The 21,333-nt window shown below is 35.1% G+C and overlaps 2 protein-coding genes across 2 annotated transcripts; both read left to right on the top strand.

Moving 5' to 3' along the window:
• Positions 1-143: 143 nt before the first annotated feature.
• Positions 144-4,605, top strand: cmtm7 (CKLF-like MARVEL transmembrane domain containing 7). Its single transcript, XM_084386170.1, has 5 exons — positions 144-596; positions 2,561-2,734; positions 2,841-2,939; positions 3,835-3,916; positions 4,035-4,605. Exons 1-5 carry the CDS (start codon positions 483-485, stop codon positions 4,046-4,048), a joined length of 483 nt encoding a protein of 160 aa, XP_084242296.1. The 5' UTR covers positions 144-482; the 3' UTR covers positions 4,049-4,605.
• A 4,587-nt stretch (positions 4,606-9,192) lies between these two features.
• On the top strand, positions 9,193-20,095 carry cmtm6 (CKLF-like MARVEL transmembrane domain containing 6). The gene is made up of 6 exons (XM_084385786.1): positions 9,193-9,301; positions 10,804-10,951; positions 11,213-11,348; positions 17,687-17,863; positions 18,650-18,748; positions 18,832-20,095. The coding sequence occupies exons 3-6, from the start codon at positions 11,226-11,228 to the stop codon at positions 18,982-18,984; spliced, it is 552 nt and encodes a 183-aa protein (XP_084241912.1). The 5' UTR covers positions 9,193-9,301; positions 10,804-10,951; positions 11,213-11,225; the 3' UTR covers positions 18,985-20,095.
• The last annotated feature ends 1,238 nt before the right edge of the window (positions 20,096-21,333 follow it).

Genomic DNA, 21,333 nt, shown 5'->3' with positions numbered 1-21,333 from the left:
TATCACGTGGTTTCCGTTACTTTTCAAGGTGCTGATCAAGCTGGACCAATCACAGTCGTTTTTGATTACAATATGAGAATAAAAAAAAAATCACTTTATAAATATTTGTATGGTGTGTTTTGCTTCGTAGGTCAGATATAAGTTATTATAGTTCATATATTTTAAAAATGTATGTTTTTGAGTATAATTGTTTGTTTACAAGAAGACGAAAAACGTCGAGAGTTTTGAATGCAGCTTAGTGGAAGCTTCAGCTTTTGGGCCTTGACGCGCTCCCTCGTGGACGAAGGTAGTTTTGTATAACATGGGAAACCGCTAGGAGCAATGACTCCTAGTTTTAACAACGTCTATGGTCACTCCGACACACCCTGTTAAAGTTTACACACTTTTCCTGTCTCAACCATTGGTCCCATGTGAGCAGCTTTAAATAAAAATAATCTTGTTTTATTTGTAAAGTTCCTCATAAATGAGATAAATATAACAGAATGTCTCACACTGTCATTACTACAACCTCCACAACAACGTCCACCGTGGATGGAGGATTTTGCAACATCGCTTATGCTCGCTCATTTCAAGGATTACTGAAAATCGGCCAAGTGGTAAGATAAAGTTATACTGCTACTTACATCACATTTATTTTATGAAGTAAACGTAGGCACGGAATCCAAAATTTTAGGAAGATAACGTTAGTTGGATGGTAGCCTAACTGAAACTGACTGTTTGTTTTACACCGCCACTGTGCTTCATTGACCGATTAACGGAACTTCCTAGTTTCAATGAATACTTTTGCTTATGTACGAACCATTCAAGATACAGTAATCAGTGGATTTATTTACAGTTGCTAATTTATTTAAATATCTCTGCAAAGTATACCAGAAGTTAAATCTAAACCTGATTATCACTAACAAAAGTGCTAAAACGTAACTACCGTGGTATTACCATGTTTTTGTTTTTTGTGTTGTTACATGTATCATGTTATTATAATGTATTTTTATGGACAGAACCGTGTTATTTTTCATAGAAAAAAAAAAAAAAAAAAAACACCACAGTGTACCATGGACTTGTGGACCATGGACTTATTTGAAAAGGTTGGATTAAACACCATGGTATTAGGAATAGGAAAATCATTCAAAACTATTTTGTAAATCGAAGTACCATGGCAGATTGCCATGTGACACATGGGGCCTCAGTGAAAAGAGAGGGCCCACAACAAAACCCACCAAAACGGAATTTGAGAAATGATGTTACAACTATTCGCACGTACAGGAAAAATCCCAAAAGTTATCTAAATTAAATAATGTCTTTATTAACCTGGCTACTTAACCAGCTGTTGTGTTTTGTGGTCAGAGTTTTGTTTAGTGCTGCATGAGAAAGAGAGAGAGCGTGTGGTAAGTGATGACAGGCAGTGATAATTTGTAGAGACTCACACACCCCGGATGCTCAGGAACAGCCGGCTCCTGAAATGGTTGCGGTGATGACAGAGATTTAGAGAGATTAGCACTGCAACCTGAAACCACACAAAAAAACATCGCAACCTCAAAACCAAAACCAAAGATTTCCAAAGAAATCGGTTCAACAGGACACAAGTGTTTACAGGAAAATATACTTGAAAATATCACTTTAGTGTTTGCATAAATTATTCAACTTTCTATTCAAGAGCAGTTCGTACTGAAGTGGAAATACATCATATTTTGAGCTTAAACTGTAATATAGCCCAAATCAAATATGATTGCAAAGCCTGCATCGTAATTACTTTTACTCTTAATTTTTCTGTAGTTACATGTTCTGTATTAAATACTGTATGGAACAATTCTATTATAAAACAATAGTGGATTCAACATCAAAATGTAACATCTAATGTTAAAATGTGTGTTTATAATGTAACCTTCTCTGTTTAAATTCTTTGGCCAGTTCAAGAATAATTTATGCAATTTTACATGATTTATTTGAAAGAATTAAAAGAGCAATTTCAAGTCTATCCTTGTACTGTTAGTAATTAGTAATAAGTAATGCCTTTAGAGAGAGCAAATAGTACAGTAATCTAATTACACTGTTGAAGATATAATTAATAGCTAGTAATTAGTTACTTTTTTTTCAGAGTGACTTACCCAACACTGTGCATAACTAATACCTAATAATGTAATGTAATAATATGCATACATTTTTATTGTTCTAATTGGTAAGGTATTTATTATTGTGTTACAATGCAGAAATAGGACAATAATTCATAAAAAAGATATATTTTTTAAACATTTAACAAATATAAAATTAAAAATTAAAACACTTAAATATAAAAATAATTTATGTTGGTCACTAATGCTGATAAAGAAAATAACAGAAACTTCATTATTCCTTTTTGTCCAATGTCTTGTTTTATTTACTGAGTTATATTATCTTGTTGAAATCTTGTTATTTAAGTTAATCCCAGGTGTTACTGAGCAAAAGCATTGCTTCCTCATTCTGTGGTTTCTGTCTAAGTAATTATATTAGTGTTTGTCTGTGAAAGGCAAGGGATTTGTAAAAATTAGCCTAAATTGTCTACATCTGATTTGGTTTTGATCAGGTGATCCTCCTGATTGCTTTCCTTTGTGTGCACTGTGAGCGGGTCTATGCACACTCTGCCTTTCGCTACTTTGAGGTGGTCACTGCATGGTTTCTCGTCGTCTTCTTCTTCTTCTTCCTCATGTATTTGTTTCGACTTCAAAGCAAAATCACATGCATCAACTGGACATTGACGGCAAGTCGGCACAGTTCACATTTCACTTACGCATCTGCGAACTGAAGATCATGGCATTAGGTGTCGTTTATATGCTACTCTAATGAACTCTTAATTGCTTTCACAGGAGTTTTTACATTATGCTGTAGGAGGAATCCTGGTCTTTATCGCCTCTATCGTTGTAGCTGTGAAGAGTTATGGGAACTCATCTTTAATCGCTGGATCTGTGAGTGCTTGCAGTATGTGCAGTACATGCAGCGCTGATTGGCCAAGGAAATGCACAAAGACTTCTTGTGTAGGAAGAGGAAGCAGGAAATACGTATCTGCAATGTCGCATCGTGTCCTGTTACCGCCTGGGCACTGTGGGCAGTGCATGTGCAATTCTCATAAAGCTCTTTTAAGCATCAAAAATGACTTTTTATGTTTGGTAATTCATAATTGTAAAATATTGTTAAAGTGCCTCAATTATGTTTTTTTTTATATTACATTTTCGACACTATTATTTATATGGAGAGGATTTGAGTGTGTAGATCTCAGCACTTCTGACTGGCAATTGCTTTCAAGAAATCATCAGATATGCTTGTGATTGGCTACATTGCTCAACGCTGCAGAAATACGTTGTAAATAGAAAAACCTATTTATATTAGTTTCGACGCTCCCAAGAGCACATTCACCAAATCTGCTTGTGTTTATCGGTTTATGATGAGAGTATTCGCGAGAGTGCAGAATTCAGTTTTCAGCTCACACACTGAACAAAACTCCGGTGTTTCAGCGATGGCTAATCTTAATGCCTCTGATTGGCCATTGCATTCATAAGTTCAACAGAGTCGCGTGTGATTGGTTATGGTGTGCGACGCTGTAAAAACGTGTAAAAAGTATGATGCAACACGAGCAGATCTAAATTTAATGCCGCAATCGACACTTTATTATATTTTCATTTTCATTTTATTACTAGATTTAGTTCAACTGGGCGATTGCACCAATCACAGCAGACCAATCAGAGCAGAGTAGGCTTTCAGAAAGGAGAGTAGGAGAGCTTCAAAACAAAACCAGGAACCTTTAAAATATCATAATAAGTGCGTTTTAATATGTTACTAATCCCTGTTTTTACATAAACACAGGTGTTTGGCTTTATGGCTACTTTTCTTATTGCAATCAGCATATGGACTTCTTATAAGGTCACATGTGGCTCTCAACCAACTGGTGAGTCCGACACCGTTTTAATAATGTCATTTGTGAAATATGAAATCTGTGAACACAGTTTAACAGAACGAACCTGTTGAATTTAATTGCATAATCTGCTGCTAATACTCTCTTGAAGGTGCCGCAGTGTAACCAGAAGGAAGAAACTGTCCAACCAGCTGGAAAAATTCTCAATTTGTTCTAGATGGATGATGAGTGCTTTGAGGACCTGGAAGGGACATTTTGAAATGTTTTGGAAGATGCGTGCTTCAAGAGTAGATTTCTTCATCAAAATTTCAGTGCCTCAATGAACTTAACTGTCTCTTTTATCTCGGCGTGCGCAGCAGCTGGGATCAACTTTTCCACCAGTAGTAATGGATTATTTTAAGAGTTTTATTTTCATCAGCGATGTCTGCAACTAAAAGGGGCCATTTCTGCACAAGAATGTTTACATTATTTATTTGACAGTATTTCATGTGATGCAGATTTGATTCAGTGGCTGCGATCAAAGAATATTTAGGTTGAAGTGAGGTGTTCATGAAGGATTGATGCTGTATTATTATTATTATTATCACAAGAGTTAAAGTGTATTTTTACTTTTCACAGTTTCTCTATATATGACATTATTATATGCAACACAACTGTAAAGTTTGAAGAATGTATTTGTTCACCCTTTGTTTTGTCCACTGTGTGATAAAAGGTTAAAAGTCTTCTAGTGTTGTGTATGTTGCGTGTTGCTTCCTCTCTGATTCAAAACCAGAATTTGGGACTCAAAACAGGTGGTAATACAAGATAGTGTAGAATTTGCATTTGTTGCATGGTAATAACACTCATGAAAAGCCAGGAACGTGTCACATTTGAATTCAAAATCTAAATAAATATTATTTAGCATAAAATTAAGGTATTTTAAAAAAAAAATGTTTGCATTGTGACATTTTTATAACAAGCAAATCTCCCCAATTCTCATTAACATGAGTTAAAAAAGTAAATTGAATTGAAGTGTTTACACTTGATTATACATCGTAATATTTGAGGTACTCCTGATTACAAAAATATTGTATTACAGTAATAAAAAGCAAAGTGTCTGGAAGCATTACGGTAATGAGAATTGTGAAAGGAAATCAAAATAATGTCACAATGGTCATACATTTTTTTTTTCTTTATTACTTTTTTTCTTTTGGTTTTGGTATGTGTTTTCTGGCCAAGTGTTTGTTACAGCTATTATCCTTTTCCTATTTAGTCAGTGTGACTTCAACATAGCAAAATGATATGGCTTATTAGACATGCTACATATTTAAATGTTTAAGACATCCAGCAGAAGTGACTCATATCATGCTCACTACTCTTGGGATTACAGTAAGTGGGTGTTGCTGGGCAAGAGATACAGTAAACCACCCTGACCACAATCAGGGAAATCCCTCCAAAAGAGAAAGAAGAGAATATACTGACATGCTAGATCGTAGGTCGTTGTAAGTCTGCTGTAATGGGGAAGGAATGAGGAAATGAATTCCGTAGGGAATAATTATGCTGTATTTATGGATGTAGGGAGGGAAATGGACAGAGCTGCCCACATTACATTTTAGTATTCCAGCTAATTTGGAAACACGACTCACGCCCATATTAACTCCTCTTTAAGGTTCTGTTTAGACTAGAGTACTGTAAGCCCATTGAAAGAAGCTCTCCCATTGGCTAAAGTAAAGTGAACCATGGTTCTTTGGTAACTTATACTCACACTCACGACATTGAAATGCCCCAACAAACAGGAAAAAGGGGGAAATGGTGTGTAATAGAGGAAGAAAGGTACTGAATTTCTCACAGTGGCGGGTTATACTTTACAGAAGTGAAAGAGTTACTCAAGCACAAACCCTGAAAGACCCAGACCCACAAAATGTGGTCTGCTACTGATGTTGGAAACATACTGATCTTGATGTTATACCCCTCAGAACATAACCTAGATACACTTAAACATATACCTGGAATTAAATACAAGACCTTAAAAAGCACTTTGTGGATTGTGTGTGTGTGTGTGTGTGGAAAGTCTCCATAAAGTCTCCATTATGGAAAGTCTCAATAAATATCCTCACTTGTGAAATATGACAACTGACTAGTGAGGACATTTGACTCAAGTCACTATAGTTACAAAGGCATATATATTGGCCAAAACAAGTGATTATTTAAATTGAGTGTTTTGCACATATTTCTGTGATGGTTAGGTTTAGGGGTAAGGGTAGGTGTTGTGTTTTTTGTTCTCCATGAGGATATATATATATATATATATATTAGTCTATGTATTAATGTCATGTCGTCTGCCCTCTTATGGTCTGTTGTGGTCGCGTGTTTATTTTTTTACAAAAATGTTTACAGTCTATGTGTTAAATGAATGTCGTCTGCCCTCTTGTGGTCAGTTGCGGTCTTCAGTGCAGGGTTATTATCGTTAACTAAAACCAAAACTAAAACCGAAAACGTTTCCGTTACTTGAAATAAAATAAACGTTAACTGAAATTAAAATAAAATATACAACTGTACATAATATACTGTTTTATCAGCTTGTTGCCGATGCAACATTTCTCATTTTCATTTAGGCTAGTCTAACGTAAAGTAGGCCTACTAAAATAACTGAAACGAAATAAAATGAAAATTAATACACCTATATAGACATTTAAAAAAATTACAACAACACTCAACATTAGCTACTAACACTTTAAATGAAAGTGAAAACATAACATCATATTGCAAGAAATTTAGAGAGTTTTAAAGCATTCAGTTTTTCAGTTGCTTTAAGCATTTAAATGTTCAAACCATTTTTTAAATGCCACAAAACTCGGAGTAACTTTAACAAATCTTCAGTGAAACTGATTTTAAATGTGGCTTTCACCCACCTGGTAAAACACTGACCTCTGGAGGTGGCGCTGCAGGTCTTAGATGCCTTCATATTTCAGCAGTTATGTGCAGGTATGTGGTCATAAATTCATTTATTATTGCATAAGAATGTAGCAATAAATAAAATCTGAATTTGAAATCAAGTTGTACTATTAGATCAAAGACTTTGCAACACTGATCTAACCACAATCACTCTTTATTGAGTGCAAAAGTTTGGCATGATTTTAGAAACATATTTCCGTTAACTCAGAATATAATGTTTTGTTCTTTACTTTCAGAGTCTATCTTGCTTATTGACTGTCAGACAGCAGTTTGTGAAACGAGAGATAGTTCACCCAAAAATGAAAATTCTTTGCATTAATTTCTCACCCTCATGTCGTTCCAAATCTGTAAGACTTTCGTTCATCTTCGGAACACAACTGAAGATCTTTTTAATGAAATCTGAGAGCTTTCGGACTCTCTGTAGACAGCTACTGATGAAATATTTTATTCATCCTATAGAAAATAATTGTAGCAGAAGTATTATGATGCTGTGAGAAATAATTATTACAAAGGTCAGATGCGTCTGAGAAAGTCTTGTGGCCCACTGAGAAGTTTTTGTAAAGTCAGAAATACGTCACTTGAAGGCTTCTTGGAAAATGTTACATCTTGCCTCTGAGAAAGGGCTGACCATCAAATGGCAGGATTTCACAATTAGAGAGAAAGGCGAGAGAAGAGGAACTTAATTGTTGGAGATAGGAGGAAAAATCACATGTAAATTTAGTCAAAAATGTGTAAGAATGGCACCTTGGCCAGAGACAAATTCAGATGTCCTGCAGGAATCTATAGGCTTTGTTGCTTTCTTCAATATAGTCTTATTTCGACTTCTGGATCTCTGCCTCCTGAGCTTCATTTGCAAGAAAGAGATTACTTTTCTCCACAACACTACGCAACTAACACTTTAACGCTTCAAAAAGTTCATAAAGAGATCGTAAAACTAATCCATATGTATTGAGTAGGCTAGTTTAGTCCAAATTTCCTGAAGAGATTCGATCGCTTTAAATGATAAACAGATTTAATTTAGGCTTTTATTCACATACAAACATTGATCAGCGAACATAAACAGAAGCTCAACTGAACTTGCTTGACATGTGAGAACAAACCTCATTGGTTCTTGCAGAAGCTCAAACGTGATGTGCAACACAAGAATGAACCTCATTGGTTCTCGCATGTCAAGCTAAGCTAACATGCTTGAGCTTCTGTTTACCACAACTGATATGTATGCGTTGATGAATGTTTATAATGTGAATAAAAGCCTAAATTCAATCTGATCATCATATAAATATGTGTCTATTCAGAAAATATTGGACTAAATGGCTAAATTCATCAAAAATATCTTCCTTTTTGTTCCGAAGATTAACGAAAGTCTTACAGGTTTGGAACGCCATGAAGGTTGAGTAATTAATGACAGAATTGGCATTTTTGGGTGAACTATCCCTTTCACACATGACCCCAGTGCGCAAACTTCCTTAGCATGCAGAATAATGAAACATTCTGTATACATGCCTAATCAGAGAGTTAACTTTTAAAAATTTGTTGTTGCATAAAATAGAAAAAAATACAAGATACAATCAAACATGATGAGACTAATCATTGCCATGGGTTTTTATTTTTGACTCAAGAGTACTCTCAGGTGGGTGTGTGTATGCGGAGGCACAGAATACATGAGAACACTTGAATCCTACTGCCTTTTCTCACAAGATCAACTCTAGCGGTTGAATGTCTGGATATTCTCAGAGTTCTTGTTAGATTCTGGCCAAGTGTATTTTTGCCAAGTTTACTTGTATATTCAGGCCTGAGCATAGCTAACAATAAAGTCCATTGCTCTTTGGACTGTTTATCATTTAGACTATTTTGTAAAATAGACTTGAATATGAAATGTGGGTGGCTTTAGGCTCTTGTCAGTTCACACCGGTCTTTTCAAGTTTATTTCATTGCACAGAAAGGTTAAGACCCACATAGGGTTATAATCAAATTCATTAAAGAGGAGAGAACAGCTCAAAGACAGGAATTAAAACAACAGTTTTCTCAAATTTTTTATTTTATTTTAAATAATGTATTGCATTCACAAAATCTCTATCTGCATCATCTTCCAAGTACCCATCCAAAACGTTTTATTAAAGGTGCAGTGTGTGATTTTTAGCGGCATCTAGTGGTGAGATTGTGAATTGCAACCAACAAAAGTCCCGACGGGATAAGATGTCATCGTCTGAGACAGCAGAGAGTAGCCAGTTAAGCAATGAGATTTCTTTACAAAGATAAATTAAGAAATGATGTTTACTTTATTATTCAGTAAAACGATATGTTATTGCGAATATTATTGTTACTTGTTCATCATTGTGCCAGTGTTTTATTCGCTGACTTTAACTAGCTTCTTTGCACAAAGAACAGTAGCACGAAACGCGTTTGTCCGTTTAGGGCTACTGTAGAAACACGTTGATGTAAGGAGACCCGCGGTGTATGTAGATAGAAATGGCTCATTCTAAGGTAATACAGCATAACGGTTCATTGTGTAAGGTCTTTATACACCACTGAAACCATAGTTATGTATATTATATTGCATTTCTGTCTACAGGTCCTCCTAAAGATTGCACCTTTAAGTCAATTAAAACAAAGATCACATGCACAAGGTGTGGGGTTTGAGAACAGGTCATCATCATCATCATAATTTTATAGTTTTTGGAATAAAATAGCATAGCTATCATTTTATGCATTCATAATACAAATAATGGAATCATATTTTCACACTTTTGGCAGAAGGGGGGAGAGTGGTGGCAGTTGCAACATATTTCTCCAATCAGGAATGAGCTGATATTTACACATGATATTGATTTTACACATGCTCAGTTAGCCCCTCTTTCCTTCTTGGAAGAAAGCAGCCACATCTGACCGTTTCTGTTTTCAGAATGCCACAAGAGAGGAAATGCACACCAGAGCATAGTGATGTCCCTCAGTTCTGATGTTTGCAGCAAAAACAGTGAAGCATAAAGGCAGGACACTGAGGTCTGAGGCAAAAGACTTTGCCATTTGCCATTTAACCGTGCAAGAATATATAAGAATATATTCCAACATTCACTGAAACACACACAGTTCTGTAAGCTTTCACAGAAGTATTATTATATTTCAGTGTTGAGTTTGATTAAAAAAATATTTTGTATTTAGTTCAAATAGGCTATAATTTACCAAAACCTGGTTGTTACTTCAAAATGCCTTGTTACTTACTAGTCGTCGACGTCAGCCAATTTAACTTAGTGAAGACCCTATCTGTGCACAATTAAAATAAATCAATTAACAAATGTTGAAGAATGATTTTATTACATTTTAATGAATGTTAAAACTGCCCCTGTGAACTGTTGCATCTGTCCCCTGTTATGGGGTTCAATTTTGGCTTTCCAATACAAACAGTCTCTGAGAAAAAATGTTACCACTCTCCCCAATATGACAAAATTGCAGCTTGATTGTAATTTTCTAACAATAAACTTATTCTGTATAATTTTCTTTTTCTACACACATCATATGTCTAATCTCAAACGTAGCCTACTCTTGACTGACACTAATGTCTTCTTAGTAACCATGTAGGCTAACTTACACCAAGTTTTGGTAAAAGTCCAAAACTATTAGGCTACATGTGGTGGAAATGTCCAAAACCGAGGGAATCTCTTTGAAATACTCTTTAAAATAATAATAATAATAATAATAATAATAATTTTCGCAAAATAGCCTAAATATTGCAAAGGTTTATGAACGTTTCGCTCTTTGTTCAGATCATCATCGGTTTAAATGTAATATTAAAAATGGTATAATAAAGTTTATTACAGTCTGGGCGCGGTTAGAGCACTAACATTTTCATTAAAGGCATTCAAAACAAATGAATTAAGGCGTGGCAAGAACGTTTCAGGCGATAACAAAAATAAGAGTTGAAATCTGTTACAAACCCAGGGACGCATAAATAGCAGAAAGAAAACACTAAAACACCCTTCTGTGTTCAGTCAGGGTTTTTGGCAAACTCCGTAGGAAGTCCATCCTCGTTCAAGAAAACGGAGGCAGTGCGGAAGTGAGACACAAGTTGGCCACACAAAGGACGCGTGAACGGCATAAACAGAGCACATTAAAACAACCGTCCGATCAAACAAACAGGTAGGCCTATACCCTTAACCATTTCTCAATATTGTTATCACACATAATCGGTCGCATTACATCCAGCAGTTTGTTTATATCGATCAGATCTGTTAGCTTAGTTAGATTTAACTTTGACTAGTTTACTTTCGCTTCTCTCAACGAGAACAGCAGCTGTCGATGTTTCGTTACTTTGTTTCCTTTGCAGTATCATGTTTACCTTTGCTGATTTCTACGCACAGGTTACACCGCTAAACTGTGTAATATACTTCTCGTTTTCAGATTTAACTACAGTATGGCCACTACAGACACTGTGTACAACACCACAACAGAGCAGCAGCCCAAATCCAGAAAATGGTTAATCGTGCCATCAGAGAATCTGGAGAAATTTCGATTTGTGATCAAAGTGGTTGAAGTGGTAAGTAGCACGTTGGTCTGAAAACAAATGTGACCATTTGTAGTATGTGATCTCTAAGTATTACTGCCTTTAAATACGTTATTTATATGTAGGCTACCAGTCAAAAGTTTGGAAACATTAAGAATTTTTTATATTTCTGAAAGAAGTCTCTTCTGCTCTAATTTATTTGATCAAAAATACAGTAAAACAGCAATATTGTGAAATATTAGTAGGCTTACAATTTAAAATAACTGCTTTCTGTTTTAATATGTTTTAAAATGTATATATATTTCTGTGATGGTAAAGCTGAATTTTCAGCATCATTACTCCAGTCTTCAGTGTCACGTGATCTTTCAGAATTTATTCTAATATGCTGATTTGCTGCTCAAGAAACATTCATTCATTATTATTAACAATGTTGAAAATAGCTGTGCTGCTTATTTATATATATATATATATATATATATATATATATATTTTTTTTTTGGAAACCATGATACACAGACGTTTAAAGGGTTGGAGTAAGTAATTATTAAAAAATATTAATTTTTTTATTCAGCAAGGATGCATTAAATTGATCAAAAGAGACAGTAAAGACATTTATATTGTTACAAAAGATGTGTTTCAAATAAATGCTCTTCTGTTTACCTTTCTATTCATCAAAGAATCCAGACAAAAATGTATCACGGTTTCCACAAAAATATTAAACTTGCAAAAGTGGTTTTCAACATTCATGAAAATCAGAAGCATTATTGATAATTGAGCACCAATAATAACTGATATTAATTAAGCATAAAATCAGCATTTTACTAAGATTTCTGAAGGATCGTGTGACATCAAAGACTGGAGTAATGATGCTGAAAATTCAGCTTTGACATCACATAAATAAATAGCATTTAAAATGATATTAAAACAGAAAACAGCTATTTTAAAGTTTAATAATATGACTGTTTTTACTGTATTTTTGATACAATAAATACAGCCTTGGTGAGCTTAAGAGACTTCTTTCAAAAACATTAATGTCTCCAAACTTTTGACCGGTATTGTGTATAACACTTCAAACAAAAGTAAACAATGGGACATGGTTTGAATTAGAGGTCATGGTGTCTAAGTGGTCAGTCTGGTGTAATGACAGTTAAAACACAATTCAAGTTAAGCTGGCATTATTGGAACTCCATTGTGTAAGTCTCCCTGAAAGTGTATAATAGTAAACAGCAATGCTGGCAGTACGTTGACATATGTAAAAGGTGGGGTTGTAATATGACTGCTGTTGTTTTAAAGTGTTACTGTTACATGTTAATGAAGCATTCTGCTAAATGAATCCACTGCCATGTCTCACACATCTTTGATAATGAAAATGTCCTAATTTGGCTGTGGCAACTGTTTGTCTGCAATTATAAGCCACGCTTATTTTCTTAACAAGCTTGGGCATTTCAGAATTGCAGTCATATGCCGCTTGGCTGTTGATCATGGGGCTTTTTGTACAAAAATTGGGAGTTTGAGACTGTTGGCCATTGTTCAAGTTAGAGATTCCCTCCATTTCAGTGGTATCTTCCATATGTGTCAAACTGAATTGTGTAATTTATCATGCTGAATGCATCTTGGTTCACTCAGTGCTGGCTGTTCGAGTGGCTACTTAGTAGATATTGCTTGAGCTTTGGATAGAAATGCAGTAGACTCATGTAGGTCATGGTTTATTTCGTATAAAAGTTCAATGTCATTCTTCTTTAACTACTGCAGTGTTTACGTTGCTTATCTTGGACACAATAAGCGTTAGACAGACCTTCCCTTTTTAATTCCAAATACTGGCATGGACTTGACTCGACAGATTTATGCAAGATCTGATGCTCCATGTTATTGGATATGAAAATGTTCTAAATGGGGATTCAAGGAATTCAATTTGGTACATTTTCTTGATTTGATGAGTGACTTAGAAATGGTTCAGGTTTCTTATTTTAGTTCATTCAGTTTCTTTGTTTTAAAACTAAATTAAATACTTTTAATTTATTTTGTGGTTTATATTAGACTTTGAATGTGGTGTGAAAAATTCAGAATCCAGTCCACTGTATAGCCTACTTAATCTTTAGCTTTTAGCATTAGCCATTGAACAACCTATATCAGTTTGATAATTTTCAGCGTCACTCATTGGTTGTCAATTTATTTAAGTGTTTGAATTTGCACATCCAAAAAAAAAAGACCAAAGGGCATTGTCTGCTTGCATGTGACATGCTAAGTGATATCAGGTGTAAGAAATGCCTGTCTGGGTTTAAACTGTGAATGCAATTAGAGAGCAGATGCTAAATCCAATTACAGACTCAACTTTCACAGTATGTTGTGGCGAGTCAAAAAGTTTTCTGAAAGCAAGAATCTTTAAGTACAGGGAAGTACACATCAGAACACATTAAATTTAGCCAATGATTACCACATAAAGGTCAAATCCTTATGAGTATATACTCATACAGTCCATGGCTTGGTCTCATGTTTCTTAGGAAATTAGATTTTATCAAGTATTTCTCCTGTGTGTATTCAGGGAAATGCTGCTGGAGTTTTTTTTGTCCATGTACCCTAGTGTTCTCCTCGTGACACACATTGATCTAATGACACGGAACAAAAACCTAATGACTTAGAATTTAATCATGTACAGTTTAAGTTGTAAACAATACTTCTTTCTGAGGTTTGAGTCTGTTCTTCCTTTGAATTAAGAAACATAATATATCTTGAGATTAAGACTATTATTTTTTTATGCCCTAAAGTGTTTGAAATTCCTTACTTCTAATTTTCTCCTGAAACACCTGGTACTTTCCATGTGAAACCTCATCTAGATCACTTGCAATGCTGAAGCTGGTTCTTAGAGGCCCTAGTAAGGAGAGGATCTTTCCTCATCTACATCCAAACCACTTTACCAAACTATTATCTACAAACCTAAATGTTTCTTTTAAAGGTGCAATAAGCGATTTCTGAGAAACGCTGTTGATATTTGAAATCACCAAAACAAGCACACCCCCATCTTTATAGCTCCGCCCCCAAATTCACAAACATGCTATAGAGACAGAGCGCAACGCGTCATAATCTGAAGACCACGCCCACCAAGGGGGAAAACAATCCAACCGTCTCCATTGATTTTGCATTGCGAGAGGCTGCCTCCTTGTCATTTCTTGCTTCTAACAAAAGACAGAATAATGCCTAAAAGCTGCTATGTGACAAGGTGTACAGCAAACAAGCTAAGAAACCCAGAAATAAGTTTTCATAAGCTGTCGACCCGAAAAAACGAGCGTTTGAGGCAGGGATGGAAATTAGCACCCGCCACCAGCCAAATGCGGGTGATTTTGTGTTGTGGCGGGTAAACTCGCTTCACCTACCGGCCACCGTGGCGGGTAAATAAAAATATACTGTTTCACACAGACGGCGGACACTTTTAGAGGACATAAGTGTACGCTGAAATAAAGTCTTTCACCTCAGAAAAACGGACTTTCTTGTCCTGTCACGTCAGCCGTTATCCTGTTCTCGTAGCGAACACTCTTCAATTGCACGCGCATGCGGCGGCGCGCGCTGTGTATCGCCTCACTGTATATAAAGTGCAAAATAAACTACGAGCATGCAACGCCGTTACGTTGTAAATTACACAAAATAAAAGTAATGCAGGGATGATTTTCATACTATTCACCAGGAGCAGTTTCCATGGTTCATTAACAGTTATTATTAATATTGTGTATTCACCATGGTAACTGTCGTTTCCATATTAACCCCAAAATGCCACTTTATTTTTCTTTGTGTTATTTTTTATATTTTAAATGACTCTAGTGGCTCATACCAACATTGTATTAACAAAAACTAGTTTGGGACTGCTATTTAATAGCTTTAGCATAGGCCTAATGCTTATTTATTAGTACTAGTCTTTACTATTAGTAATATTCTTACAATTTATGTTAAGTAAAGGGGGACAGTACTTGTGTGTGTGGAAATAGCCGGTTTCAAATAAAACTACTTGTGACGTCATATTTGGCTTTGACTTTGACTGAACATTTGCTCTCACTTTGCGGAAAAAATATCGTGATATATATCGTATATCGATATTCAGCCTAAATAATCGGGATATGACTTTTGGTCCATATCGCCCAGCCCTAGTTTCATTGTTGGGACTAAAAACCTAAAACTGGAAGCCATAAAAGACCACAAATCATTCAAATGCGATATCCAGGTAAAAAAGAGAAATATAGCCTATATAAGAGAGAAAGAGAAAATGTCAGTATTTCATTGAGACTTGAGATTAAATAAACTGTTTAAGTATTGTAGATCTTGTAGTATTAATTTTCACATGCAGTTACACATTGTCGGTTAAAAACAAGAAAGTGGCTGGTAAAAACTTTGAGTGGCTGGTAGATTTTGAAATCCACCAGCCACAGTGGCCGGTGGACAAAAAAGTTAATTTCCATCCCTGGTTTGAGGACATAAAAGTGGATACAGGCTGGAACAAATGGGTAAATTGTGGGATCCTGACACTCAGTATGCATTAAAATACACTACGTGTATGAAGCAAGAAATGACAAGGAGGCAGCCTCTCGCAATGCAAAGTCAATGGAGACGGTTGGATTGTTTTCCCCCTCGGTGTGGGCGTGGCCTAAATGCGCTCTGTCTCTATGCAACACAGGCACCTCCCCCTAATGAGTGGACACGCCCCTTACTGCTGATTGGCTACAAGTGTGTTTTGGTTCTGGTCCGTTTCACTTTCAACAGGGCTTCTCAGAAAAACGCTTACTGTACCTTTAAGTACTATATAAAGCCACTGGATGTTTGCAGCTGCTCTTTTCATGGTTATTACCTGAAGCTAAATCTAAAGTCATAAAAATTTAAATAAATGTTATAGGGATAGTTCACCCAAATATTAATAAAAACTACAATAACATCTCAGTGGTACGAAAATATCTGTGTCTGTTTAAAATAGTCAAAGAATTCCCATTGGTAACACTTTGAATGTCTGTTAAAAATACAGATATTCTGTGTATTTTTTAAGTTTTTTTTAAATGTTTCTTAAGTTAGCTAGACAGCTTTTTTATGCAGGCACACCCAGTTGTGTCGAGTGAAACCGATCTACCCAGTGTATTCAGCAGAGAACCGATATCTGACCGCAATCAAGTTACTGTACTGTAGTGTGAAGAGATGTGATGCTCTGAAGGTTTTCTGAAGGGGGGAGGGGGCAGTGACTTTATTCCGTTGAACAGCAATTATGGTTTATCCGGCTCATTTGAATGGAAGATTTTGAATGGATTCTGTGTGGTAGCGATAAGGTTCTGTTTCATTTGTGTGTTGTGGACTTGCCCTGTTCCTTCCTAGCAGTCGGGGCTCAAAGCGTTATGAGTCAGACATGTGGGCTGTTCTGGCTTTGACGTTGCTTCTGATTAAATTGTAACTTGTATAAATGAGAACACTTATGATTTCCTGTTCCTCCTCAGTACCTGTTATACAGGTTTTTTGCCTTTAATTTTTCCCTGAATCTGTTCTCTTTTTACCAGGTGAATGTCAGACAAACACCAACTGTTTGTGATGGGCATGTTAGAAGATTGATAAAATGGTTTATTATTACTATTATTATTATTATTATTTTCCATGCTGTTTCCTCCTTGTCATAGTATTATAACAATGTATTTAGGTTTTCAAACTGTAAAGCATATTAGTTATTGCTATGCATTTTATTTAATGATTTAAAAATGCATTATTTCCTTACCAAGACACTAGTTTAACAGCAGAAATGATGTAGAAATATTCATCAGAACAAACAATAGCCAGGGTTATTTTGAGGGACTTCTCATAATTATTTGAGTCACCTCATAGCTTTGCTGCGTCATTTACAGTATCATTTTGTGCCTGTTTTAGTTTTCTAAAGGGAAGTGGAGTGAAAAGTCTCCTGGAATTGATGTAACTGTGAATACTTCATCTTTGGACTGGAAGATCATTTAATCATTTTCCATGTGACTTAAACAGAATGAGTTCAGCATGATGATATCACACGTCTTTCATGCATGTGATATTAGTGAAAAGGAAACACAATTAAATAAATTTTGCTTGGGTGTGTGTGTGTTTTCCCAGAGTGAGTGTCCTTGGTAATGGGAATCCCCTACCTGTAACTGCTGTATTTACAGCACACCTGCTTCTTTCAGTTTCAGATTGTGACCTGCGTATACATGTGCCCTAATACAGCAGCTTCCTTCAGATTAAATACAATATTTTGTCACTGAGGAAAATCCAAACAAATCTTTCATATTGTCTTGTATTACAGGATAGAGGTATTTACACTAAATCAGCCAATACTGAAAGCTGGTGGTTAATTAATGCAATTGGATTTAATTTCTGTGTCCCCTCAGCTCCTTTCGTTCGTGGCGTTTGTGATGGAGGAGGTCGTGTCCAACTGTTCACACTGTGGACCGCTCTACTTCTTTGAGTTTGTCAGTTGCACAGCCTTCCTCTTCACACTGTTGCTCCTCATCCTCCTGGCCACAACGTTGCACCAGAGAGTTGGAATTAACAGCTGGCCTACTCTGGTAAGTCAAAAACACAAAAACATGCTTTTAAATCTACTACTACTACTACTATTATTATTATTATTATTATTATTATTACTTGCAATATGTTGATATTAATAATAATGATATTATTGTTGTTGTTATTAATAATAATAGCATAGAAATAATAATATCTCATTATTATTTAAATATCATAATAAGACATGTAAAAATATGAATCAGAACATTATCATCAACAACAACAACAATAATAATAGTAATAATAATAATATTGTTGGTATGATATCAACTTATTATTATTATTATTATTTAAATATCAACATATTGTTGTTAATAATAATAATAAAATATTAACTTATAAGAAATGTTATTGAAATATTCATTAGAACATTATCATTAACAACAATAATAATGTTATTAATATTATAATGATAATAATATTAATATATTGTTAATAATATCAACTTATGATGATATTATTTGATATTGATGATGATGATAATAACAACAATAATATCATTATTATGAATGATAATATCTACTTATTATTATTATTATTATTATTATGATAATAACATATTATTATTATGTTGATGATGATAATATATATATATATATATATATATATATATATATATATATATATATATATATACATATTAATAAAAAAAAAATCATAAACAAAAATACATTTTAGTTTATTATGTTCTACACTAAAATATTTGACTGCATCTTACCAGTCAGAATCAAGTATTCTAATTTACAGTTTTTATCCAATTTAAACTTCTTTTAATTTTCCCATAGGATTTTGGATACACAACAGCTATGGCATTCCTGTTCCTCATGGCCAGCATTGTGTTTGCGGCAGACAATAATCAGACGAGCCTGGAGAAGGGCACTGTGGTATGATGCTGCTTCATCTGTGCTTTATATGATATGACAACATACCAACTGGCTAACATTTACCTGTCTTTCCTGTATTACAGGCATTTGGCTTCATGGCCACGGTGGCCTTCTTTGCTGACTTTGTCTACTTTTTGAAAATTCGCGGTATTCCTTGCCGAAAGGGAAACAACCAACCACCAGACTACACACCAAGACCAGAGAATGAGAAACTTAATTCTAATGGAACTGAATGAGGCTTGCTCGTGTTTTCACCAGCAAACTGCTGTTGTATTCAAAAGCTTTTTTCCCTTTTGACAAAAAATTGTTTTATACATGAGAAATGTTTTTTTACCCACAGCAAAAAAAATTCTTAATATTTCCATTTCAGTCAGTTACTAACTGGCATGTTGGACCAGTTTTAAACTGTGCCTTAGCTGTTTTTATTTTTTATTTTAAGTCTTAAATTTCACAGTTGAAGTAGAAATCATTCCTATCTATTGGTTTTTCGGTTTGGGAATCGCTTCTATTATTTTGCCATTGCAAAAAAAAGAAAGAAAAAAAAGTCATTCTTTTGTACGAGTACACAAATGAAGTTTTCGGCCCTATTGGAGTGTGTTTTCTGCGCCATTGCAGTCTTTACTTATGAGTTAGCAAGTACAAAAAGATGCACTGTATTTCTAAAAGAAGTACTCATTCCTGATGTTTTTATAGTTATATGTCCTGAAATAATATATTTTGGATAAAAATCAGGGTTCGATCATGTTGAAATGAATGATTTATAATTACCTGTTTTATGGCACAGGAATATGGATATAATATTGGATACAATCATGAAATGTCTGCACTGTATACACAAATGTCCTTAAGTCAGTTTTACTGTTAAGATGTTGAGATGAATGTGGTGACAGCAAGACGATGTTTTTATGGCCCTGTGATTATCATGTTTCGCTGTGCAAGGGATGTCAGGGGTGTACAGTCATAGATTTTTTTTATTGAAACAATCTGTCATTTTTGTATTGTGTGGAACTAGAAATGTTGTATATTTTACTTTTGTGCTTTATCTTGTTCCATGTAAGCCCAGATTGTGTTTTTGTAAGCATGCTAAGCGATGAAGTGCTTTAAATCTGATTCCAAACCGATGTCTTTATTCGGAGGTAGTGCGTGAAAGGCCCAAATCTGTTTGTTTAAATGCCCGCGGAGATGAACGGACTGCAAGTTTTCCGAGACACTAATCTGCCTTACGCTTCCACCCTCCTGTGCTGTACAACTGACTGCTGCTTTCTGTGTTAATTAAGCATAAGTGTATATTTTAAAACCACATATTTTGTTGATGTATTGAAAATAACCAGCTTTCTTACTAAAACTTCTAAAGATATGGATAGACCATCTGGTTAGTTTTGATTATAGCTAAGGGCTTTATGATTTTTAAAATGCAAAAAGTTTGAATACCAGCATTGTTTTTACAAATGGTCACATGGAACATTTTACAGCACTGTTTTTTTTTGTAAACATCCTTCCATTCCAGTTAAGCAATAAATAGCTCCTGGGTCCAAATATAAGACTCCTGTTTTTATATGTGGCCTGTTCGGAAACATGCCTGTGTAGACTTCACAAACCAGGAATTTATACTTGAACAACACGGTTTATGTGGTTCTTTGGTTCAGTCAGGTTCAGTCACGTGCAGCGGTTTCACATTGAGTTCACTGCACTCTTCATCTTCATCTACTACATCTACACAGATTTATGCTATTTTGCATGTTTGTAACTGTTTCTGATCTCAGTATCTAAATGTAGCCCAAATACATAATTGTTTTTGTGAATTTATTTAGTTGATTCGCACGAGAGAGATGACAGGCTTTATTTCGTAAAACTGTATTTCCCTAAAGCTAACACTAGATGTCGCTGCCTGCAAAGTTACCATCTACAGATGATCGAAATTTGAGGTACTTTTTGAGGCCTACTACTGGCATAAAGTATGGTTTTGTTTGGATAACAATTGTGAATTTTTGAAGTGACATGAATGACTTTATTGCTCATAAAGTAGGTCCTAAATGTTTTATAATATGATTTATTCAGCCTAAAGCAGCGTAGGGTGGCTTGCTGGTCTTTTAGTCAGTTTCACAGTTTGGCCAGTTTGAAAGTTCCCTAAATCCCTATAAAACCAGTCAGCTGACAGCAGGAATCGGTTAAGATCAGCACACAGTCTTTGGCAGAGTGGTGTTATGGCACATTTTATGCAACATTTTATCATAAAAAGCTTTTGCTGAAAAAAGAAGTCTTTAAACTGATCTGGTTTTAGAGCACCTTTTAACAGATCAGACTGGGACAGCAGCACGTGTTTAGACTGGTTTAATGCGTTTTTAGCAGGGACATTTTAACAAGATGATGCTTGATTTGCATGTTTAAAAAACTTGAATGGATAAATTCGCAATGTAAATACCGTTGTGTGTGTGTGTGTGTGTAGCCTATATATATATATATACAGTGAGGAAAATAAGTATTTGAACACCCTGCTATTTTGCAAGTTCTCCCACTTGGAAATCATGGAGGGGTCTGAAATTGTCATCGTAGGTGCATGTCCACTGTGAGAGACATAATCAAAA

Source organism: Rutilus rutilus (assembly GCF_951802725.1).
Source record: "Rutilus rutilus genome assembly, chromosome: 17".
In the NCBI taxonomy this organism is placed as follows: Eukaryota; Metazoa; Chordata; class Actinopteri; order Cypriniformes; family Leuciscidae; genus Rutilus; species Rutilus rutilus.
The sequence above is the reverse complement of the archived record's forward strand: the minus strand, read 5'-3'. Positions and strand labels throughout refer to the sequence as shown.